Source organism: Medicago sativa, chromosome 1, assembly GCF_051527215.1.
Source record: "Medicago sativa cultivar Bolivia chromosome 1, Bolivia_mono, whole genome shotgun sequence".
Classification (NCBI taxonomy): Eukaryota; Viridiplantae; Streptophyta; class Magnoliopsida; order Fabales; family Fabaceae; genus Medicago; species Medicago sativa.
The window spans coordinates 4,073,437-4,098,441 of NC_140749.1; the positions used below are offsets into that span (position 1 = coordinate 4,073,437).

General features: G+C 33.9%; 3 protein-coding genes and 1 non-coding gene across 5 annotated transcripts; 3 read left to right on the forward strand and 1 right to left on the reverse strand.

The window, feature by feature from the left end:
• Positions 1-7,067: 7,067 nt before the first annotated feature.
• On the forward strand, positions 7,068-11,440 carry LOC146951845 (ornithine carbamoyltransferase, chloroplastic-like). The gene is made up of 5 exons (XM_085755551.1): positions 7,068-7,323; positions 9,658-9,992; positions 10,353-10,484; positions 10,615-10,890; positions 10,981-11,440. The coding sequence occupies exons 1-5, from the start codon at positions 7,140-7,142 to the stop codon at positions 11,161-11,163; spliced, it is 1,110 nt and encodes a 369-aa protein (XP_085611677.1). The 5' UTR covers positions 7,068-7,139; the 3' UTR covers positions 11,164-11,440.
• On the forward strand, positions 7,722-7,806 carry TRNAM-CAU (transfer RNA methionine (anticodon CAU)). The gene is given in 2 exon segments: positions 7,722-7,759; positions 7,771-7,806. It is a non-coding gene; the product is annotated as a tRNA-Met (tRNA).
• Positions 11,441-11,721: 281 nt separating the features above from the next.
• AUL1 (auxin-like 1 protein) lies at positions 11,722-18,007 on the reverse strand. 2 transcript variants are annotated; one of them, XM_085755538.1, is made up of 8 exons: positions 17,556-18,007; positions 14,467-16,820; positions 13,516-14,382; positions 13,304-13,401; positions 13,151-13,216; positions 12,992-13,081; positions 12,277-12,453; positions 11,722-11,935 (listed from the first exon to the last, which is right to left on the reverse strand). In XM_085755538.1, exons 1-8 carry the CDS (start codon positions 17,888-17,890, stop codon positions 11,900-11,902), a joined length of 4,023 nt encoding a protein of 1,340 aa, XP_085611664.1. In that variant the 5' UTR covers positions 17,891-18,007; the 3' UTR covers positions 11,722-11,899. The 2 variants fall into 2 exon arrangements, with proteins under 2 accessions (XP_085611664.1, XP_085611657.1); XM_085755531.1 differs by having other exon boundaries at positions 13,516-16,820.
• A 1,784-nt stretch (positions 18,008-19,791) lies between these two features.
• On the forward strand, positions 19,792-23,523 carry LOC146951848 (proteasome subunit alpha type-1-B-like). Its single transcript, XM_085755564.1, has 2 exons — positions 19,792-20,191; positions 22,736-23,523. The coding sequence occupies exons 1-2, from the start codon at positions 19,841-19,843 to the stop codon at positions 23,228-23,230; spliced, it is 846 nt and encodes a 281-aa protein (XP_085611690.1). The 5' UTR covers positions 19,792-19,840; the 3' UTR covers positions 23,231-23,523.
• Positions 23,524-25,005: the final 1,482 nt, after the last annotated feature.

Consider the following 25,005-nt stretch of genomic DNA (forward strand, 5'->3'; position numbering starts at 1 on the left):
ATGTGTGTGAGAGAGGGGGAGTGTTATGATTCTTTAACAAAAAAATAGTAATATATAGTCCAATTATTTATTATGTATACTGATTGTTTTTTGAGGTTGTTTCTCTAATTTGCATGGCCTTTCCATTTTCAGTTCATGCAAGGGAGAGGAGTGCATGCAGAGGAATGGACTGGATTATGAAATTAAAATTGAAATGCAAACAAATAATGAACCTCATCAATTACCGGTATCATCATGAAAAAGGACAAATTTCCAATCGTTTGAAAAAGTTCACAAGTGACACAACATAATATATTTAATGTAATTTATTTTTGGGTTAAATATGAAGAACACAAAGATTTCATGATTGCTTTGAAACTAAAGCAAATCTGAACATTTTTTTATCAAAAAAAGAAAAACTCAATTTTTTATTATTTTTAATTATAATATTTCAATGATTAATTTTCTTAATCATATCCTTTCCAACATTATTTTTTTCTGAGAGGTCCTATCAAACGTTAATGATTATACCTACTTTCCAATATGAAAATTTTTAAGCATTGTATACAGTAAAAACTACAACGACAATAGTAAAAAAATGGGATAATAATCTTTTTTATTCGTGAATCTGTACCTACTTTCCAATATGAAAATTTTTAAGCATTGTATACAGTAAAAACTACAACGACAATAGTAAAAAAATGGGATAATAATCTTTTTTATTCGTGAATCTGTACCTACTTTCCAATATGAAAATATTTAAGCATTGTATACAGTAAAAACTACAACAATAGTAAAAAAAAAAAGGATAATAGTCTTTCTTATTCATGAATGTGTAACGAGTAGTCACAATAATTCTTTAATGTATCAAAATTTTAAAATAGTTTATGATTACACACTTCGTTAGTCAAAATAGTCATTCAATGTTAACATTAACTCTTTTGATATATGGGTTGATATGACAATAAGTTTGTATTCATGTGGAATAACATAATAATAAACAAGTATATTGAAAGACTAATATGAAAATATTAACGAAACATTTTAAAGTAAGATATTATTTTGACTAATATAATGCACAATCAAATAAACTATTTTAAAATTTTAATACATAAAACAACTATTGTGATTATTCATAGATCATAATTATTATTATCCCTCCTTAACAAATATTATCATCCCTACAAAAATTGAGGTGGGGTTGATAACGATATAAAGGTTGCATCAACCGGACCTACTCGTGTTAAAATCTATATCCCTCTCTTGTCTATTTCGCATGAAATAATTGCTCGTAGTTGGATAATTTCTTTTCTTTATCCTGTCGTAAACTTTTATGATAAGACAAATTATCATGTTATATGTGAAATTTTAGAATTTTTTGGGGGAATATTTTAGGATTTTTTATGTGTGCACTCTTATACAGGATAGATATGATTGGCCTTATATAAGTTAGTGTTTGAATCTAGAAAGAGTTGGTTTTCCGTAATGTGACAATGTTTTCCCTAATGTTGAATGTTGTGACTTGTGAGAGATGTCCCCTAAAAAATATGTGATAGATGTTTTTTATTTGTTACATATTGTGAGAGATGTGTTCATATATAATTGGACCATGTCTCAAGTAAAATTTTCTTGTCATGTTTTTTCTTTTTTCATAAAAAACTAAATCTCGTTCTCAAATTAAAAGAGATCGGTCCACCAGACTCTAGAAACAAATCATTAAGGCACCCCTCAACTCCTAATCCATTTAAGAAGACACTATATCCAGCCCAAAAACTTGAAACTAAACACTAACTTCCAATCTCGAATCAAAAGCGATCAGCACGCCAGAATCTAGAAAACAAATCCCTAAGGCAGACAACAGGTGGAGTGGAAGTGCAAACAAAACCAAAAATATGAGGTCACGAGACAACCCAAAATCAAGCCATGAGACAGTCGAAAAACCTAAAATTGGCACAAGCTAGCGACAACAAAGGTGGACCCAAATATGAGGCCACCACAAACAGACAGCGGAAGAAAACAAAAACCCCCGAAAAAACAAAAATAACCCACATGCTCCTTATCATCATCATCACCACGACAAAAAATTCACCACCACGCAAAAACGATTGTTAACGTTCTAAAGTTCCTTATGCCACCCTTCTATCTTCTTTCACCACCCATAAATTAAAAAAGCACGCCCTCAACCACTTTCTTCACCCTTTTGTGGCCCCAAAAGGAGCATAAAACACCTCAATAGCTCGAGGAAGAGAAACGACGCGAAATAACAAAGCCAACAAAACCACTCATTCTTGAACCAACCTAAAACATAGAAAGTTCTAGATCCGAGTTCAAACCCAAATCTGACAAAGAGTCGTAAAAATGTGTCACTCTCACATGAACAAAAACAAGCAAAAGGTCACGAAGAATAAACAAACACCCAACAAAAAACTGCCCCTAAAAACAATGTTGGCAATGAAACAACAAAAACAGTGGAAGGCACATTACATAAAGAAACAAAAAAATGTTCCTCAGTGTAGACAACCAAAACACCCACACCAAGATCAACATGGAAAAAACACCCAAAGCCTATGCCAAAACATCAAATCACTCTACCTAAATTAAACCTTTGAATTCAGGTACATACCTAGGACCTAAAACCACCGAGCAACCAAACATAGAGCATATCTGAGAATTATATGCAAGTCGTCCTCCGCTGGAAGGTGGCGCGCCTGCAAGAACATACTCATAACGTGTGTTGGAGCAAACCTTGGATGTGGTTTGAAGGTTAGGTAGCCATAGAGGCATAGCTCCCACCACAATCCGTGGCGACATCGTGATGAAAAGGTTTAGATTTTGTTGGTTGAAGTGGCAGTTAAAGGGCGACAATTGTTAGGTTTGGGGAATTTGAGTTATAAATTATCTAAATTTCTCGTATATCAACCTTTTTTTTTTGTCCTCCGGTTCCTACGAGAATGGAGCTCTACTAATATGAAGTTCGATTAGAAGATAAGTAAAGTTTGGCAATAATCAACCTAATTAATACAATAAGACATACAATGAAGAAATTTCATATTTATCTCATATTGAATGTCATGTTATTAAAAGAAATGTATCTTTTGTTGAAATTTGGTCAAATTTATCCTTACAAAACCGGTTTGTAAGGTTAGAAATGTCTTCTCTTTATAAAGTCTTAAGAGTCATATTTATCCGATGTGGAGCTTGGATTTTTTTCCAATACACCTCTCACACTCAACATTATTGGACTTGATGTGTGTGTATAAATGATGGATGACCCGAATTGATAGGCTCTAATATCATGTTGAAATTGGACATAACTCATATTTGCAAAACCGACTTATAAGATGATGAATGTCCCATATTTATAAATTAGGCTTAATTGAATCTTTGGTCCCTCAACTTATTTGTCGTTTTCAATTTGGTCCCATAACTCTAAAATTTTCCTGTTTGGTCCCTCATGTACACCTTCGTTAGTAATAGTGGTCCTCGCCGTTAGTCTGTTAATGTCTAATATTCATGATGTAATTCTAACCACTTGATTGCATGTCTATTGTTTCTAATAGTGAACCATCAACACCTAAGTTTTTTACTTTTATTCATCTCCTTCAATCTTCTTATTCTTGATCTTCATCATCTTCAACATTATATTCACATAAACCCAGAATTTTTTAACAAACAAACCCATAAAATGCTAAAATTGATTGAATCCTTCACTTAAATCTTAAATTTTCATCCATAAACATCGATTTTTATCCCTAAAAAAATTAGAAATGAATTAATTTTCATCCGTAAAACAATCATAATCATCATCGCTGCAATTTCAGGACAGCAAAGATCCAACATAACAATAATTTCATCCAAAGAACAATTTCAGGAAACAAAAACCTCAAAAGAGCAGTAATTTTCCAATTCAAACCACTGCCACTAATTTTCACACCATAGCCACTAATTTTCCCCTTTCTCTCTCTTTCACCAAACCCTAACCTTAATTTCGAATCAATCATTGCCATGGCCAAGAAACGAAAGCTTCGATCTTCTAAACCTGAACCCACCGTGTCGGAGTAGGCTGTGACGACGGAAGCTAACGGTGGTGGGGAAAACAATGACAACGAAGAAGAGGAAGATGATATTTGTTTATTGTGAGCACTTCTTTCACTTTCTCTTCCTCTTGAAAGCTTGTTCCATTGTTTTGTGAAGGTTTTGGTGGTTGAATAGTTGGTACAGATTGGGTTGGGGCTTTATTACAGCTCACACGCCCAGAATAAAAATTAAGAGAAGGAACACGGATCTGGAGCAGAGTGACTCAAGTTTCACTATTTGAGATCTTTGGGTGATTTGAGAGCTTGAGAAGGATTGCAGCTTATAAGCTTTCCAATTTGAGTGTTTCATGTTTCAGCAATTTGGGAGATTTTAAGAGTTTCAAATATTAAGAAGATGGGTTTAATTAGAGAGTGAACATAATGTCAAGGTGATTGAAAAGAAAGAAGCAAAACAAATTAAGTTTTTTGTGATTCTGGAATTTTCTGTGTTTGTTTTTATGAAGATAGATGAAGATAATAAGAAGATTAAGGGGGATGTATTGGATTAAGATTCTATGGGATTTTAAAAGACTTTTTAATTATGAAAAAATCTTGTGGTATTCAATCAAGACTTTTTGCAACTTAAAAAAAGTCTTGTGGTATTCAATCAAGACTCTTTGTCATTTTAAAAAAGTCTTAAGGTATTCAATCAAGACTTTTCATCACTTAAAAAAAGTCTCATGGTATTCAAAATCATTCAAATTTCGAAGGATTGTTTAATAAATTGGATTTTGATGGATTTTGTGGGATTTTGTAGTGTAATTTTAACAAGAAAAAGTCTTTCATAAAAAGATGAGATTTCTTGGGATTGTTTTTCATTTAAAAGTTACTATCTCTTTCTTCTCCCTTCTCTCTCCCCCCTCCCCCCTCTCTCCTTTCTCTCTTCGTCTCTCTATCTCTCCATTCTCTCTCTCTCTCTCTCTCTCTCTCTCTCTCTCTCTCTCTCTCTCTCTCCCTCCTCTCTTCTGTCTCTCACACCTCTCTTAGAAAAACTCAAACGACTTCTCTAATTTCAAACACAAAATGAGTGCTGACACTATTTTTTTTTTTGAAAGATTTGTAAGGGCTGTCATAATTTTAAATATGTACAATTGAATTTTGTGGGAATAACTTTTTTAACAAATAAAAAATGTGTATGGAGAATAATGTGTTAAGAGTGTTTTTTAGGCCCTTAAAATCTTATAAAATCCATAAAATCCTTAAAATTTTAAAATCAATAGTAAAAGACTTTTTTTTTTGTTTTATTTTTCTTTATTCAAACGCTAGAATTTATTTGTTCATTATTTTTATCATTCACGCTTGTAAGTTTGTTCTTTTTTCCCCTAAAATTCATTGAATCCTTTAAACTTTTAAAATCTCATAAAATCCTTTGAAATCCTTAAAAGTCAGTGTGATAAATCCATTAAAATCTTGAGTGTATAAAGTCTTTTACATAAAAAGTCTTTTAAAATCTCACAGAATCAATACAATCTCACACAGTCTTTTAAAATCTTAAAGACTTTTTTTTATTAAAATAGTCTTTTAAAATCCTAATCCAATACACCCCCCTAAGAAGAAGATGTGGGAAGAAGAAGAAGAAGAAAACCAAAAACAATTAGTTGTAGGTGATGCACCGATAGATATAATAGACCTCTATAATCTAGCCGTCCCCTTTTTGAAAAAAAGATCAAAGGGCTGAAATTAAAAAATTAATAAGGTCTACGGTGGACCATCTACATTGTTGGTCCACCTACTACATTTGGGGTTAAAGTTAACTGATGTGGATCAAACTGACTGACGGAACAAATTTGAAGGACCAAAAAGGAAATTTTTAGAGTTATGAGACCAAAATGAAAACAACAAATAAGTTAAGGGACTAAAGATTCAATTAAGCCTATAAATTATTATCAAGAGTCATATCTATCCAATTCAAAACTTGAGTTTTTCCCAATATCTTTAAATAAGAGTGGTTTTATATATTTTCAATATGACATCAACTATTTTATTTTATGTGTTACTTTTAGTACTATTTTTTAAGCAAGTTAATTACTAATTTATTATCCATTTTTGACAAAAAACAAATAACATACGATAGTTAATAAATGTATAATTTATAAATTTTCCTAAAAAAAATTATAAGTTTGTTACACTCTTTTATTTATACACTATTTTTTTTAGTCCTCAAATTTTCTTTTAAGTTTTTAAACTTGTCAATTCCAATCATAGTGGAGCCTCGTGGGAACCAACAATTACGTAAGATACATAATTTGACAAATAAAGCGTAACAAATAGTATGAATATATGACACCATAGTCTTTTTTGCTATAAAAATTATTATAATAAATCATTAATTTAGTCTCTAAAGTATTAATACATGAACTCCAATTTAATCCTTATTTAAAAATAATAAGGTTAAATATATTTTTGTTCTCTATACAATTTTCAAATTTCAAGTTTTAGTCCCTATAAAAAATTTTGTCAAAATTTTTTCCCCTAAAATCTATCGCCACTTTTGATCTCTATTTTGAAATCAAATCATGTGTATATTTCGTATTTTAAATGAATTTTTATAGAGATGTTTATAATATTATAAAAATATTTCCTACATCCTTCAAAAAAAAATTATTTTTTAGTCATATATGAATTAATATGAATTTTTAAGCTCTAAAAAGTTAAAAATTCATATTTGATTCATTAGCTGTTAAAAAAAAAATTGAGAGATTTTTATTACGTACTAAACACAACCACAAAAAAATAATACAAAATTTCGAAGGATGGACATGATTTTACTTAATTGCAGGGACCAACAATTGTGACGAAAAATTTTTTGAAACCAAAAATTGATGAAAAAATTTATAGGATTTAAAAACATATTTAACCCAAAATAATAATGAATATGTATACATATGAAATTCCTCAATTTAATTTCTAAAACATTTCCATCAATTTTAGAGTGATAGTTTAGATACAATATTTATGTTTATGCAAATTCAAATCATTATATATACTAATAGGCACATCATCAAAGAAACTAAAGAAAGAATAAAAGGTGACGAGGAATTAAAGAAACGAGTGTTAAAGTGACTTAGAAGAAAAACATAGAAAATGGCAACACTTTCTTTCAACTTTTCAGTGCAATCAGAGAGATCAAGCTTCTTCCCAGCTGTGTTACCATCATCATCATCTTCTTCTTCTTTATCTCAAATTTTCTGCCCTAGAATTTCAACGTCCCATTTTCCCCTCAAAATATCGTGCCATGCCACGTCCATTGAATCAGCTTCTGTCGTGGGTAAATTCTTCATCTCTTTGATCACTTTATATTAAAACATTGTTTTTATCAATTGAAATTTTATTTTGAACCATAAACTCCTAAGATGCTTGTCAAAACTAACTACGTTGCAGCATTTGTGTTGTGTGTGTGTCTATATATATATATATATATATATATATATATATATATATATATATATATATATATATATATATATTGGTTTTTATTTACAAGCTTTGTTGGCTCGATGGTTTTGACTTTTGAACGTAACGGAATCAAAAGTACTACTCTCACTCTGTCTCTTGCTATAAATTATGTATATGTCTTCTTCTTTTTTTGGCAATTTTCTAATGTACAAGAAAAATATATTAAACCAATTTTAACATCTGCATTCACAACCAAAAATGACACAAGATGGGGTGGTGGCGCAGTTGGCTAGCGCGTAGGTCTCATAGCTACTGAGTGATCCTGAGGTCGAGAGTTCGAGCCTCTCTCACCCCATTAAACATTTTTGCATTTTGCATTACTCTCACCCCATTAAACATTTTTGCATTTTGCATATAATATTAACATCTTAAAATGGAGAAAATAATTAAAGAAATAGTGCATCTTAACTTAAATTTGTATTTTTTTTTTTTTTGTAATAGTTAAGAGAACAAAATTATTTCATTTTTTGTAAAAAAAAAAATTGTTAAAATTTGCTCAAGAAAAGATTAGGACTCAATGGAACGTTTGATCCGCTAAAAGATAAGGGACATTATAAATATAATTGTACTTTGTTTGATTGTAAAATTGTCCAAAAGATGTAACAAAATGAAAGGACAAGGGACAAGACAAAAACTGAAATTATTATCTCTCACTAAACTGAAACACAACTTTTTATCACAAATATAAGTTGTTTAAAATACCATATTAACCTTTTGTCAGTTGATCATTGTATAAAACAAAACAATTGTTCGACCATGAAAGTTTGTTCTGTGCTGCCCAATACTTACCTTTCAAAAGATCAACCACTCACTTAATGTCCTTCAAACAAAAACAAAAAATTTTAGAGTGTGTTTGATCTACTAAAAATTGAAGGACAAAACACGACAACTTCAGTTGTACAATGTTTGATTTGTAAAACTGTTTTAGGGACAAGATAAACTAGAGATAAGGGACATCACAAAAATCGATATTTTTGTTCCTCACTAAGCCACATCACAATTTTTTGTCCCACGTACAAGTTATCGAAAATACAAAAGTAGCTTTTTGTCCACAAAAAATCGTATAAGATCAAAAATTATTCAATATTATAAAAATTTATCATATGTTGTTTTACCTTGTGTTGTGTTATTCTGTCGAGTAAATACCGCTTAGCAAATCAAACGCACCATTATTAATTGTTTGTCGTTGATTTAATGGATAGGCATCAATTTGTTATACAAGTTCTGCCAATGTTATACAAGTCCTGTCAAAAAAAGTTCTGCCATTTTTTTCACCAAAAAATGTTACCATGAGATTTACGACACACACTATATGCATTAACCACTTAGGCTAGATTTTAGTTTTTTTTTTTACAACCAGTAAAAGCTAAACATAAGTTATATAATATACTCTCTTTTTTATTTTTGATAAGAAATATATATTCTTAATTAACTTAAACTTGCTGATCAAAAAATTAACTTCAAGGTATACTGGTATAGTGAACAAAATTTCTTAAATATATCATGTATTCTAGAACAATCAAAATTTTAGCACAATCGTAAAATATGGAAAAAACCTAAGTGGGTGGAGAAATCTTTTTTTTTTTTTATATGAGAGAATAGATAGCTGAAAGACTTCATACTTTCTCCATCTATCGATGGATTATGACATAATAAAATTAAACAAAATCACATTTAATTATTGCTTTTCAAATCCTTGTTTATTTTGAAAATTCACATAACATTTACTACTATTATCTTCATCTATAAATATGACCTCTTGTCAAAAAAATCTATAAATATATGACTTTCTTGATACTTTTTCCCGTCTCTTTGTTTAGAATCATTTTAAACTTTTAATTATATTATTTATTTTTTTACCAAAATGCCTAGTTATTTTATATTTCTTTGCTAACCCAGTGTAATTAGAGTCTTTGACCCCTAATAAAAACTCCTATTGTATATCTTCTTTTTTTATAACAAGTGTAAAATAATGTGAGGGTAAAATTAATTAATTACTCTCCTAAAGTATAAAGTTCCCCCACAAAATGCTGGTTTCAAATGGAGCGAAAGCTTTGTTTGACGATGTATGATTTTCATTGTAGGGTCATTGAAGGTGATTATGTCTTCTGACTTTAATTCTTACTCTTTCCTTGATCCTCTGCAGAGAAAACCAAGGTGAAGGATTTTATTCATATAAATGATTTTGACAAGGAGACTATTAAGAAGATCTTGGACAGGGCCATTGAGGTTAAAGAATTAATAAAATCAGGGGAAAGGACATTTCAACCATTTAAAGGGAAAACATTAGCAATGGTGTTTGCAAAGCCATCATTGAGAACACACGTCTCATTTGAAACTGGCTTTTCATTGTTGGGTGGACATGCTGTGTACTTAGCACCTGAGGATATCCAAATGGGGTCAAGAGAGGAGACTCGTGATGTTGCTCGTATCTTGTCTCGCTTTACTGACATTGTTATGGCTCGTGTTTTTACTCACAAGGTATGTTGATGAACCGTGGGTCATATAATCTTAATACATGTTTGGAGTGATTCTGAGATTGATGAAGTCATGATAAGTATTTCAATTTTGAGAAGAAAAAAACTACATTTTAGAGCTTCAACATATACACGGTGACAATGTGATTTCGACAAATACATTGTCAATCCAAATATGTACTTTGTGGGCTGTGAGACAAATTGTTTTATGTAAGAAACCAATTTTACCTACCACTAAGAAAGCAACTTTACCTTCGAGACACGTTTCGAAAAAAATCATAGATGATTCCGAAAATATATATTGATATTTTTGTCATTTGAAATTATTGTTATAATATTTGTTGCATTACCTGTTTTATTGCAGGACATACTGACTCTTTCAAAGTATGCAACTGTACCAATCATCAATGGATTGACAGATTACAATCACCCCTGCCAGATAATGGCTGATGCCATCACTCTAATTGAGCACCTTGGCCGACTTGAAGGCTCCAAGGTTAGGTTATGTTGCTTTGCTATTTTTAAATAGTTTGATCCTTCCTTCTCGTTTTTGATGCCATGCATTGCTTAAGGAAAATGTATATATGTTTGTTGTAAGAACATATTCCACAATATACATACATCAGGTTGCGTATGTTGGAGATGGAAATAATGTTGTCCATTCATGGTTGGAGCTGGCAAGTTTATTTCCGATTCACTTCACCTGTGCTACTCCAAAGGGCTTTGAACCAGATGCAAAAACAGTTGAGAAGGCACTCCAAGCTGGAATCAGCAAGATTGTGATAACTAATGATCCTAAAGAGGCAGTGAAAGGAGCTGATATTGTTTATACAGATGTTTGGGCAAGCATGGGGCAAAAGGAAGAGGCTCAAAAGCGCCGTTTGATGTTCAAAGGATTTCAGGTACACAGTCTACATAATTGATATTTCATGCAGAAAAGATGAGGTTTTCAGGGTTTATTGTTTACATGAAATAATAATTGTGTTCTGCAGGTGGACCAAAGTCTCATGGATTTAGCTGGTTCAAATGCATTATTCATGCATTGCTTGCCAGCAGAAAAAGGAGTGGAGGTGACTGAGGAAGTTATTGAAGGTCCAAAGTCAATTATCTTTGCACAAGCTGAGAATCGATTACATGCACAGAATGCCATAATGCTACATGTGCTTGGCGAGTAACTAGTTAGCATGGTGAATGATGATCATCTTGGCAGAATAAAATAAAACTCGATTAACTTCAATAATTGACACTTTGAGCCGAGTCTATATCACATCCAATGAAGAAATATCGAGTCATCTGTAATTTCAAGTGTTTGGTTTCAGTTTTCTATTATATATGTTTTCTTCGTGGGTATTATGGTCTGTCGAACATGCATTGGGATCATGTATTTGGCTTGTACTGTATCATTTGGAGTTCTGGAAAAAAATTGTGCAAGTTTGTGGGCATTGACTGAAATGTGATAGTAGAAGTTGCCTTTATAGCCAAACCATACATATATTATATCAAGTAATTCGTCTCATGAAAAAATTATCGCACCTAATTACATAAGTTGGGCATGTTCTAAATGAGTAATGATTGCTTCACATATTACTTTTTACACGGTATTCACATCTCTATCTTTTCAGCCAAAACCCGAAGTAGGTTACTTTGCAAGTTAGATATCTTCTGGGTTAATTATTCCTTGATTAATAAAGGCTTATTTTAAATAGACAACAACTTTTTTTTTGGAAAAAATGTGGAACATAACAATTGAGCTATATATTATATATATTGAATTGATTGTTTTCACCTACAGGCCTTCTAAATTTGCCTACTTCATACAAACATGAGCTTACTTTTCATTGAACGGCTCAATTGAAAGAATCGTTGCCACAGAGTGCATGACCATCAGGAAGCACAATTAACATGCACTGTTCACCTTTCTTCCATGTTGAATCTGTTCCATGCTTCCTGAAGACATCAATTAAAATAATAAGAAAGTCTGAAATATAACTTCAACAGAAATCTGAAACTTACCCTGTATTTTTCAAAAGGTCACTTTCAAACATAAGGATGCCATGTTAGTCAAATTGATCCCAATCCCGAATACAACATATATTAACCCGTTTAAGTTTAGAGAGAAAAAGTTTAAGAGAACCATTGTGATTGAGGTTGAAATTAACAAATCAATAGCATAACTCGTTAAGGAGAACATGATAAATGTTTTCCATTTTTGGAGAAAGAACGGTCAATGGGAGTAAACATCAAGAACCAATTTTCATGTTGTTTAATGATGGATGAAGACCACAAACCTTTAGAAGATCAAAAACCTTCTCACAAGTGTACTTTTGCTGAATGCTAGCCCCTCGCTGCTGCAGCTTATCGGGATGCACACAAAGAGTGGCTTTACGGTAAGCTTTCTTTACATCAGGTGTGGTTACTATTGCTGTTAAAGGAATTGGTTGCCAACCACTATCGGGCCCAAGGATCTGCGAAATTCAAGTGTTATCAAGAAATTCCCAAGTAAAATAGATCTACCAAGAAATGCTATTGACAAAACTAAAAAGGCAAGGTAGTAGTATAAAGTAAAGGTGTTTTAAAATTTTAAAGCAAACCCAGTATTTGGCGTATTTAATGAAAGTGACTTCTTCACAATACAAAGACACAATATTGATTCTTATCAATCAATTCACACGTGTTTTCTTAATATTTCAATCAAAACAAGTATTCAAATCTTTAAATGTAAAAGTAAAATGAACACTTCGTCCATATCAGCCAAGTTATAGACTCCACAGATAAGCAAGGGTACTCTTCCCCCCATTGTTCATTCGAGTCTCGAATAATAGAAAGCTTTTTAAATTTCTTGTTTTACTCCCCTGAAGTTTACAAGGAAAGCTTCATTAACAATAAAGGAAAAATCCATGGCCAGTTCATATGCAATATATCAAGAAATAACAATCTAAAAGGAGGTATATTCATCAGAGGTTATATTCTAAAAGGAGGTATATTTAGAATGTTCATTCGTACATATTGTAATGTCGAAAGCAATGCTCTCAAGTTTCCTGCCTTCCCACTTGACCACCTTTTAACATCGGCATCGAGAGCTTCAGCTACCCTCTGCAGGAACGAATATTGTGTTAGACAAAATGGAGAACATGTGAAATGCAAAATATGATAGATAATTACATGTCTCTCCTCTTGCTCTTTCTGCACGAGTCGATCACGCATACTCTTTTCGGCAAGAGCCTTTGCCTGCATAACGTAGAACAGTGATTGTTGGAACAATTTGACATATAAACCAATATGTACAAAAAACATGGGCAAAACAAGGAACCATACCACACGTTCTCCTATTCTCTGATGCCTCTCGGACCTAGCTTTACATCTCTGAGCAGAGTCAGCATTAGCTCCATCAAAGACCCCAGTAGAATCACGAACTTCAGAAAATGCAATTTGTACAGAATCAATAAATATTCAAAGAAATAAAAAAAAAAGAAAAAAAAAAGAAGGTACCGATATCAGGTAAAGTGGAACTATTTAACTTCACATACCACCATAGCTGAAAGATTTTGAATGGCCGTTTTGCTTTGTTCCATTGCTTCTGGATGCACCAACATACTTCTCTGGACCAGACTTGTCATATTTATTTTTTGCATCAGAAGCAGCCTTCTCAGACAGTGCCCTCTCCAGGGCACGTGCTCTTGCCTCTGCAGTTGCTCTCTCCACAGCAGCGCGTTCAGCTTTAAGTTTTGCTTCCATTGCAGTCTTCTCAGCCGGTGTTTTCTCATTTGCTTGACAAGTGGTTTTTAGCCTTTCTCGCCCATTCAAAATGTTCTTTTGACGTGCTTCAGCTGCAACCCTCTCCAGAGCTGCCCTCTCTCTTGCATCAGCAAATGCCCTTTCACGAGCTTCACGAATTGCTCTTTCTACAGCTAATTTCTCCTTTTCTCTTTCTCTATTCTTTACTTCATCGATTTTCTTGAGAAGTTCCCTATCCACCTCTACCTTCTGTGACTTACCATTGGCTTCCTTCACTTCCTTTGTCACGGATGTTTGATGACTCTCCTTTATTTTGCTGGGAATTGATTTCACCTCCTCTTCTTTGAAGGGTATCTGAGATGCTTCACAAGAAGAGGTAGATCTATTATCCTCGATCTCTTCATCTGACACAACTCTATCCTCCTTTGCATCCATACATATTTCTATAGACTCAGGAGTTGTTTCTTCAAGAAGCATAACTAGATCGCAGTCAGATTCTGCCTTTTCCAAACACTGATCTTGGTTTTGCCTAACCTTCATGTCAGTTTCACCAACATTTGTGGAATCATTGTCAATGGCAACTGTTTCAAATGTACTGTTCATTTGATACACTGTTTCACTGAGTACAGGGGCACCTTCATCAAAGTCAGAAGTCTGGCCTGCATGTTTCTCGCAGAAATCATTAGTAACTTGAACAGATTCTGGCTCTTCATATTTCTCTTGATGTTGTACTGAAGCATTACCTGTGACCATTATATCATCCTGCAGATCACATGAATAAAACTCTGGAGTTACTTCAAGAGTTTCATCATTTTCATTTACTGTATTAGAAACCTGTGTTTTGTTCAACTTCTCAGTTTCATCTGGTTCATAGCTAGAACTGGATTCTGAGGTGTTGCCCGGTTCTTCTTCTCTTATCTCCTCATAAATTAGATCAGTTTGAGTCTCTATAATTACTTCAAGCACCACCTTGTTGTCTTTCCTTTCACTCGCATTTTCTTCCATAGGGTGTGTGGCTCCCTCGAGGTCATTTTCACAAGCATGGGCATCTTGAAGCCTCACATTTCCATTTAAATCACTAGCCTTTGCATTTCTTTCATAAATCTCTTCATCGTGGTGAATATGGTCAACTATGTCCTCCAGTGTTTCCTTGACATTGATATTGCTAAACGTACTATCAGTGGCTTCTCTCCAATAGGAATGTTCTACCTCTTGATTTACATCCCAAGAACCAGATGCATTCCTTCTCTTTTTGTCTTCTAAACACACTGAATTATATATTTCTTTGTCCATGCTTATTAATTCTGAATGATGAGGACTGCACGGCCCCTCATTGTCTAATAGCTCCGGAGACTCTGTCAATTCACATTCTTCAAACTCACTGACCACTTCAACTTTATTCTCACTTTCTTTTTGCTCTTGAGAAATTTCTTTGTCACCATTTCCAAGTTCCTGAATAGCTCTCAATATTTTTTGGCATTCTTCCTGATCAATGGACCATTTAGTCTTTTTACCATCTTCTGGCTTATAGCCAATACTTTTTTTCTTTCCCATCATCGACGATTTCCCACCTAGGTTAATTACAGAGCCTTTTGGTTCATTAAACGGTGTAACCTTGTTCTCAACTTCTTCAACTTCTTTAACCTTCAACCTCTTGTCTGTCACTCCACTGTCAAGTGTCGCCTGAATCAGGTTTGTTTCACCAGCAACTTCTTGACACTTTTGTTTAGTTTCATGGACAAGTTCTTCACCATAACTTGCTTCATTAACTGCACGAACCTTTTCTTCACCATTCTCCTGCTCCCAATATTCCTTAACCATTTCAATTGTATGATCAGATTCTTCAGGTTTTTCAGTGGCATTCCTACCAGTGTTTTTAATATAAGGGTCTTTCTTAGCATTTCCTGCCTCTTTAAGCTCAAAATTTTTTCCTTCATGATCTGCTTCTTTCAGTTCAACCTCTTCCTTATGTTTGTCTGGAGACAATTTCAATTTGTTCGGTGCTTCTTGTACGGCTTCATTTGCAGTACACATTTCTTTATCCCCGATATCTGATCTTACTTTCTCTGTTCTCATTGGTAGCTTTCCTACATCAGAAGAAACTTGCAGCAAGGCATCCATTTCTCCAAATGTTTGCCTTGTATTAATCTCGTTAACTTTCGATGTTTTGCATGCAAGTTTAGCTTCCTTTTTTTCCCTGACTTTCAAATTGATACTAGACTTCTGTTTGACATGATCAGGAAAGCCTTCTTTCTTTCTTCTCATTGATTCTTTTGCAACCTTTATTTTCATTTGAGCCTCTTCTATTGCCTTCCTTAAAGCAGCTACAGAAGCTGCTGCCGCTGAATTTGAGTCAACCGTGTCTTCTAGGTACGTCGGTGAATCGGCACCAGCAGCACTTTCATATGTGCCACTTTGAGATGCTTGGCATTTGGTTGCCGTTGATCTCGAAGTATCAATGTCATTATTATTATCCAAATTATCTGTTACAGGCTGTGAAGGAGGAACTTTGACTTCATGAACTGCGTCACTTCCGTTGCTAGTCTCGCATGCATCATAAAACATATCAACAGAGTCGGATCTATTTATAGCTTTCCCTCCATTGTTGAAAGACTGTTTCTTGACATTATTAGGTGAAGCATGGACAGATGATTTATCACAACGTCCACCTTCTTCATCATAAAACATATCAACAGAGTCAGATCTATTTATAGCTTTCCCTCCATTGTTGGTAGACTGTTTCTTGACATTATTAGATGAAGCATCGACAGATGATTTATCACAACGTCCACCTTCTTTTATCCCCTCGTCACAATGAATACCAGAAAAAGCATCCTTTGCTGCTGGTATAGACCATTTAGCTCTGCTCGTCTTTACTGAACTGACTTCTTCAATTAAACAAGTGTAAGCAGGGACAGCATGGAGTTGAGCTATATGTTTTGTCCCATTTGTTCCATTTTCACTTCCTTGGTTAACTTTATGATATGACATATTGATCGTTTTGGCTCCATTGAATGAAGGTGATATCACCGGGATTTCCTTTGAAGAATTAACACGATCTTCTCTGCAAGATTGTTCTCCACTTTTGACTTTGCTCCTATAGAATAACACATGTCAGGAACACCATTAAGGTCACCGTCTGTATTCTAAGCATCTCACAAGTTATGGATAAAAAAAACTTTAATTTGCAGCTTATAGCATAGGTGCTTATTATGATAAGCACTTATATATAAGCTATTTCTATAACAAAAGTTAAAATAAAGTTAGACTATTTTTGTATAAGCTATAAGCTATAAGCTGTTTTCATAAGCTATCTTGGAGAACTTATGAAAATAAGTTGAAAACATCTTATTAACATGTCATAAGCGGTTTTCATAAGTCCTCTCAAACTCTTTAACAAGTGTTTATGTCAATAGATAAACTCAAATAAGTTAATCCAAACTGACCCTCAGATAATAATACTACAAAATTGGTCAGTAGAATAAAGTAACCCCCTTTTGAAGAGCTTTTGCTTAATTTGTATAGAAAAGTGTGCAATTATAGCAGTGGATTCTCATTGATTCAAGATTTACTTTTGAAACAAAAAAAAAAAAGGCGAAAGAAAAAAATATGTACATAAAATAATAAAGAAAAAAGCACTTAACTAGTTATCTTCTCATTGAAGAAAATTCACATGACCGACAAATCAGAAAAGACAACAAAATCAAAGAACAAACATTCTCAATTTCAAGCAAAACACCAACACACGTGCAAATAAACGATTCAAATTCCACAATAAAATGAACAAAACCCTAAAATACAAAGAACGATTACATTAACAAGTAAAACTCACCGTTTCGATGCTTTAGGCTTCGGAATCAGTTCCTCAAAAGGTACAGCAGTGTCTAGATTGTCGAAACCGCTGAAGACTTTCGAATAATCGAGGTTTGAACGCTGAAAATCTTCAACCATTCTCCTTTCCTTGAGCTCTGGAAGTTCGAGAATCGGAATCGAAGAAGAAGCATCTGAGCAACCGAAAACCTCGTTGTAATCGTCGAATTGAGAGAAGCTTGGAGTTCTTAGCTTGATTGGAGTAGCGAAAACGCCGTCGTAAGCAGATCTTCCGGTGACGGAGTAGCTGTTGGAGTGCTTCTTTGTTAGTGTTGAGGTGGTGGCTCTGAACTCCATGACGACGGCGACGGCGAGAATCTTCTCTTTCTTCTTCTTCGTTCGTGTTTTTTTTTACTCTGTGAAAGTACGAAATGATTTTACAGAGTGAGAAACGAAGAAGAACGAAACGTGATTGAGACACGAAACGTGATTGAGAGAAGAAAAAAGAGTGAAAGAGACTTTTCCAACGGAATGAGAGGGAAAAAAATAATAAAAATCGCGGTATTAACCGTCAGAAAAAGAAAACGCTATCAATGCATGTTGTGTGAGTTTGGAAACCGGCTATCCTGGTTATTTATTAGTAGCCGTTGGTTGCTCTTAAAAGGTGTGGTAACCGGCAGAAGTACTGATGACCGGCTGAATCGGTGATTCTCACAAAATAATAAGACAACAATTATAATCTTTATGTACATGTGTAAAGATTAATCTCTCGAGTTAGTAGAAGTTAGATGTGCGACAAATTTCTTAGTGACAACTGGTTTTGACTCTAATATCTTTGTTAAACAACAAAGACTAATATCATCAAGGTAAAGTGTAAACTAACTTAGATAAAAGCTTCATTTTGATCAGCTTAGTACATCAGAGTGTGACTCTTTCGATGTATCATGTTCATGTTCGGCTTTAAATTAGACTTCACAAATGGACAGTAGAAATTGAACTATTCAAATCAATCGATCATGAAGTTAAATAAAAACAAACTTGGATAAAAATTATATACTAAATAATAGGGATAATACTTTTTTCAACAAGATTCTCAAAAATATTTTTAAAAATAGAGAGGGGTGCTTTGTTTTCCTTTTTGCTGTCGTTTTGCTAAGGGAAAAGTACCATATTATAACGTCATTATTAGGGGGTAGTTTGGGTATGACACTTTCGGGTTGTGATTAAAAATGTTAAAGTTTGCGTGGTTTATTGTGTTGATGATGCATACAGCTGTCTAATGCCTACTGCTTTGGTCATCACCAACCAGTGCATGCATACAAACAAAACAAGGACATGTTGATACTTTTACTCGTTTCTTTTGTTGGTATCATCTTACCTGGCCCTCTTCAAATCAAATGGACTGTTGCATATTTCTTTATCCAATTTTCCAATTTAATATCTTTCAATTTCAATGTATATTACCTAGTTATGTTATGATAAACACCCTACAAAACTCTATAAAATACGTTATGGTAAGAAAATAAATTGTTCAAGGTAAAAGATCGGATCATAAAAACAAAAACAAAACAAAAAAACCAAACTATTTTTTCTCTCAGACTAGTTGCTATTCAGATTATATAATTCGAAAGTATTAAGTGTTTTCGGATTGTATGATCTAAAACCTTCTAGACTAGGTGGAATGTGGTGTTTCACCCAAAAGGTTTAAACGATTTGTGGTGTTTCATGTACTTTTGGTCGGTTGGAGCAATAAAAACGTTTTATTTGACTGTAGTTATGATCTAGGAATGTATCAAAGTTATAAATAGCATTGCATGCTTCAACAATTTCATTCATTCTTCACTTCCCATCTTTTCTTACTTTTTCTTAAACATTTTTTTTAGTTTTTTTAGGAGTGTTTATGGTGTCATGGTCAACCGTTCATAGAATCTCTGCAACTGCTTTGCAATTTATGCGGAGATTTTACGACTGTCAGCAGAGACCTTTGACATCAAATACAACATAAAAAATGTAGTTCTTGGAGTTTCGAATTTTAGAATTTGAAAATACCTAACAATCTTTTTCGTATTTTAGAATCCAGACAAATGGTATTTTCGAAAATTTTATAGGGTGCGTGAATAGTATAGGGTGGGAAAAGTAAAAAAAACCAAAGATCTGAGCCCACTAGATTAGCCAGAGCCTAAAAGCCCATAATGTCTAAAGTGTCTTGTTCATAAAGAAAAGAGTAAACAAAAGGAAAAGGAAAAGGAAGCTTGAGTAGTTTTCGTGAGTAACAAAACTTCGCCGATCACAAAATCAAAATCGGAGATGTTTAGAAATCAATACGATACCGACGTAACAACATGGTCACCGGCGGGAAGACTCTTCCAGGTGGAATACGCCATGGAAGCAGTTAAGCAAGGTTCAGCAGCAATAGGTCTCCGATCCAAAACTCACGTGGTTCTCGCGTGTGTTAACAAAGCCAATTCTGAACTATCTTCTCATCAGAAGAAGATCTTCAAGGTTGATGATCATATCGGCGTTGCCATCGCCGGTCTCACCGCCGATGGCCGTGTTCTTTCCCGTTACATGAGATCTGAATGCATTAACTATAATTACACTTATGAATCTCCGCTTCCCGTTGGTAGACTCGTCGTTCAGCTCGCCGATAAGGCTCAGGTTAGGTTACTCTCCGTTTTCCGTTTTTACCTCTGTTTGTTCGGATTATTCTAATTAGGGTTTTGAAATTGTAGCTAGGGTTTTTTAGGGTTTAACTCAGTAATTCAATTAGGTTAAATTAAGTAATTTTAATGGATTTTATTTGAACAAATCGATGATTTGATTTGTTATGCTTGTGGATGTTAATATTGTCAGCAATAGTCGAGATTATTTACTTTAGGATCTTAACTGAGTGGCTCACTTTGGAAAAGCCAAACCCTTTTTGTTAACACTGTATTTGACAGTGATTAGAATGAAATGGGACTGTAAGATTCAGTGTCCATTTGGATTGGCTTATTTTTGAACTTATTCAAATAAATAAGCTTTTAACTATTATTCATAAGCTTGTCAAGGTAGTTTATGAAAAAACAACTTATGAAGACACGATTTTTGTTTGTGAGAACTTGTGAATTAGCATAAAAGCTTATTTATTTGCATAAGCTAAAAAATAAGCCAATCCAAACGGGTCCTTAGTGTCTGTTTCAGTTTTCAACTTTTGTTGGCTGGAATGACAATCGATTATGTTTTTTCTTTTTTAATTGTGATTGAGAGAAGATGGAAGCAATCTAGAGGGAGTATATTTTCGGAAACGTTTGAAACTATGTTTAGGAATTTATCTGAATTTCCGAAATGTATTCTCTAATGTTTACTATATAGGTGAAAATAGAAATAAGAAAACCAAAAGTAGAACGTGTCATTAGTTTCCTCTCCTTTTGGTCTTTTTTGCGGGGGAGGTACAGAAGTTGTCCAACCTGGGTAGGCAAAATACTATGATGCTTCTATGGTGTTTGGATATGTTTCTTCCTGTTTGATTTTGTTATTATTTGAATGTCTTGAGAATTTGAGGTTTTTAGTTGGTTGAGTGTCTCTGTTAGTGACTGTGGTGGTGTGTTTGATGTGTTTGCTGACTCTTGTTTTCTGGAAATGACTTGTTGCTTGTGTGAAATGGCGGTAAGTTTGACAAAATCACGGGTGATACTATGATTTTGTTGAAGCTCCAAACTTAGTTTTTGCCAACCGTGATTTTGCCAAAATCATACTCTTTTTGATGTTTGGTTGTTTGGATTAGCATATGAGAGATTCTCAATTAAAATACGTTTATGACTTTCACCTGTGAAATAATTTTTGTACCTCCGTCGTGTTTGTCAAGAAGACAAGCAAGAGAATTTTCTAAAAAATTGAGATGCAGAAGCTAATTCCAACCTATACCCAGAAGTATATAAATGTGTGTGGAGAAGTCTGTTCAAACATAAAGACATCACTTTTGAGCTGTTATTTGGCATTAACTATTTTGTATACTTAATATGGAAGTAGGGAGACTGGTGTGCGGCATCTTTTCTTTCTTCACTTAGTTTCATGCTTTCTATTTTCTAAATTTTGCTCAAGTGTAAATGTTGTTTTGATAGTGGAACTGTTTGTTGATTAAGATATTTTATAATTCATATGATAGAGATTAGAGACGGAGTTAGACTACGGTGTAGTTATTCAAATTGGGACTAATTTATGCACCCTAATGAATGTCAACGGAACTGTGTACTGTTTTGTTACGATCCATTATGGATGTTCTAGGGGTAGACCTCATAGTAATGGGAAAGTGAACTTTGATATCTTACTTTCATTCTCTGTGGAGGCTTTCTAAATGAGTCCTTAAATACAAAATGACTGTCATTGAGTATATAATGTCATTCTTTGATGCATCTGGAACGTCTTCTCTTTCAAGGTTTTGAGGAGGGAAACAGTGGCATATGATTTACTTAGCATTGTAGTGGTCTATCGACTCGATAGGTATTCAATAAATTGCTGTGATTATTGTCTAAACTGTCGTGAGAGGCTATTGGTTCAATTTCTTATTGAAACTTCAACAGCTCATAAGACAATTAATGCATGCATAGAGAAATCCTGAAGGGGGCTAATACTTTTGTTCAAAACTTAATGTTATGCAACTCATTGTTGTTTTAGTTGTTATCTCAGGTAAATATACGCTGTTGTGTTGTCTTATGGTGTGAAGTGGAACACAAATTATTGTTCTTGAGTCAATATAACTTGCTTGTAGAATAACTGGCTGAACAGGTTTCAGTCAATCTTGTGATTTGAAGTAATCAAATAAACAAGAAATCTGATTTGACTTAACTCTTATTGGGTTTGATGATATTTCAGTTGATAGAGTTGCAACATAAAGTGTTAACAACACTTTTGGAAGTACCCCCTCCCCTATTTATGCTGTTTCTATATATAGTTACTATATGTGAACCTGGTCTATTTAATTCATTCAATAAACTAAAACATTTGGTTAGTTAATCAACATGGTCTGCATTAATTTTATGATATATGTTTGAAATTGTGTTTTATTAATAGAAAGTTGGACAGGGTGGGTATGGGGGGGAAGTTTGTGTTTCAATCTTGTCTTGCATATTACATGGAAAAGAATAAGGATTATCTGCAAAATTTATTAGAACTGAAATCTCTCTTGCTCACCAGTATTTATGATGTAATTTTGAGTGGCAGGTTTGCACTCAGCGATCATGGAAGCGTCCTTATGGCGTTGGACTTCTAGTAGCTGGATTAGATGAATCAGGGGCTCACCTCTATTACAACTGCCCAAGCGGAAACTATTTTGAATATCAGGCATTTGCAATCGGTTCACGCTCACAAGCTGCAAAGACATATTTGGAACGCAAATTTAACAACTTCACAGCCTCCTCCCGGGAAGATCTGATCAAAGATGCACTCATTGCAACTAGGGAGTCCTTGCAAGGTGAAAAGCTCAGGAGCTCCGTATGCACCATTGCTGTGGTTGGAGTTGGTGAGCCTTTCCACATTTTGGATCAGGAAACTGTTCAACAGTTAATTGATACTTTTGAGATTGTGAGGGAGGAAGAAGCTGCACCTGCTGAACCTGAGGCTGCAGCTGAGCAGGATGCTGCCACAGATCAGGCTTCTGGTGCAGATCAAAGTGGTGCTGGTGGGGCTGACCAAGGTGGTTCTCCAATGGAGATTTGATAATTTAAGATCCAGTACTTGAGGTGTTAAAAACTGTTATTTGAAAATGAATAGGTTTCAAGTTGAGTGTGTCATGGGAGAAGATATCTCTTTGATATATTTTCTTTGCTTAATCGTGTTTGTTTCTGAAATTCATCCATGGCTGATCACTGTGAACTTTTTAGTTGATAGACCTGAACCTACTATTTACAATTTTATCTATGATACTATTTACTGAAATTCTGGATAAAATGTTGATTGAAGGGGTTGTGCTGAAAATATTTCTTAATATCAACAATCGGGTCCCTTTGGTACATTGTTTCGATTTTTTCATATATTGTTATATTGGCACTGTTTATTTGAATTGATTTGAGGTATGGTGCACTAGCTATTCGAGGTGAGTATTTATGAAGGGGATTAGAGAACAAAACTATGGGTGTTTGAGTTGTGAATATTCAATGCATGTCTGTTAGCTTTTGTGCATGGTCTTCAAGAGCCACTAAGATTAAGTTTGTGGTTAGGAGTTTCAGCGGTCTGTATTAGGACATGTAAAATGAAACTGAAGAAAAATTAGGTCATGAAAAATCCCATGTAATTCGTATCCGTAAGTAAATCGAGTTAGCTCATGAAAAAAATTAAAACTCATGAGATGATTATATTAACAATGTTAAATTAAAACTGAACTTGTATGACAAGCTAAAGAAAATTGAAGCAGCCATGAACTTAGCGGTGTTTTACTTTTAGCAGTAATTGCAAATTCTACTGTAATCAAACTCAAATATATTGCAAATCTATGAGGTGTATTGTAAAGATCTTATGATTTAATATAATGAAGTCTTATATTCAAAAAAAAAAAAAAAACTCAAATATATTGTGTACGTAAGTTTCCATGAAAATATGTCTAAACTTCCAAGATTGGCTTGGAACAACAACCGGCATGATTTAATGGTAAAGAGATGGCTTGTAAAGGAAGAATGCAAAGGAGGAACAAATTTCCATGAAGTAGACTTATTAATTTCTACATCCACTGCCAATTATCTAATGTCACTTTACCAAGAGAACGAATAACAGACCCACCACTGCATTGCAGCATTCTTCAAGTGATAAACCTTTGACTGCTACATACAAAAATCAGTCCCCTGCTCCTGTAGCATCAATTGCCTTCGCTTCTCCTATCACCAGAACGCGTACAATCTGACATTTAAAATAAGCGTGTAAACCATTTAATCACTACAAACATGCTAGTACATTATGGACTCGGATTTGCTGCAGCCATAAGAGAATGCAATCAAAGTCAAGAAGTCTCGAACGTTCAATGAAGATCAGACAACTCATATTTTATCTTCATCAGATTAGTTTTGATATACACACAGCTCGAAATATGAGTTTTCGTCCAATTATTATACAAAAACTGAGATTTGTGGCTGTAGTGATCCAATAAACACGGATCATCAATTCATGGTAGGGCTTTATATTTGAGAAAGTTCTCTAGTATGATCAACAATCTACTCATATTAGGAGGCAAGATCTTCAAAACAAAGTCTTAGGAGCTTACTTGTCAAAAAAACAAAGTCCTATGAGCTTAAATCAAACCTATTATTTGGTCTAGTCAATCGAGGTTTCCATCTTGAACAATGATACAAAGATTAGAAACTTCAAATGGTACCACTTGGCTAATGTACGGTACACCAAACTAATTATACACCTTACAGGAAAAATTGAATATCGAGTGTGATATAATCTTTGTGATGTTGCCACATTTCTGTTGTTTACATGCACCGGTGCTAATTTTCATT

Excerpts from the sequence above, each read along its gene's own strand:
- LOC146951845 (XM_085755551.1), top strand. The coding sequence starts at position 7,140 with ATGGCAACACTTTCTTTCAACTTTTCAGTGCAATCAGAGAGATCAAGC. Across the intron at positions 7,324-9,657 it reads TGAATCAGCTTCTGTCGTGG|AGAAAACCAAGGTGAAGGAT; the intron begins GTAAATTCTTCA and ends GATCCTCTGCAG. Across the intron at positions 10,891-10,980 it reads TGATGTTCAAAGGATTTCAG|GTGGACCAAAGTCTCATGGA; the intron begins GTACACAGTCTA and ends TGTGTTCTGCAG.
- AUL1 (XM_085755531.1), bottom strand. The coding sequence starts at position 17,890 with ATGGAGTTCAGAGCCACCACCTCAACACTAACAAAGAAGCACTCCAAC. Across the intron at positions 12,454-12,991 it reads TGCTTTCGACATTACAATAT|ATCCTTGGGCCCGATAGTGG; the intron begins GTACGAATGAAC and ends TGAATTTCGCAG. Across the intron at positions 11,936-12,276 it reads AGGTTTTTGATCTTCTAAAG|GAAGCATGGAACAGATTCAA; the intron begins GTTTGTGGTCTT and ends TGATGTCTTCAG.
- LOC146951848 (XM_085755564.1), top strand. The coding sequence starts at position 19,841 with ATGTTTAGAAATCAATACGATACCGACGTAACAACATGGTCACCGGCG. Across the intron at positions 20,192-22,735 it reads AGCTCGCCGATAAGGCTCAG|GTTTGCACTCAGCGATCATG; the intron begins GTTAGGTTACTC and ends TTTGAGTGGCAG.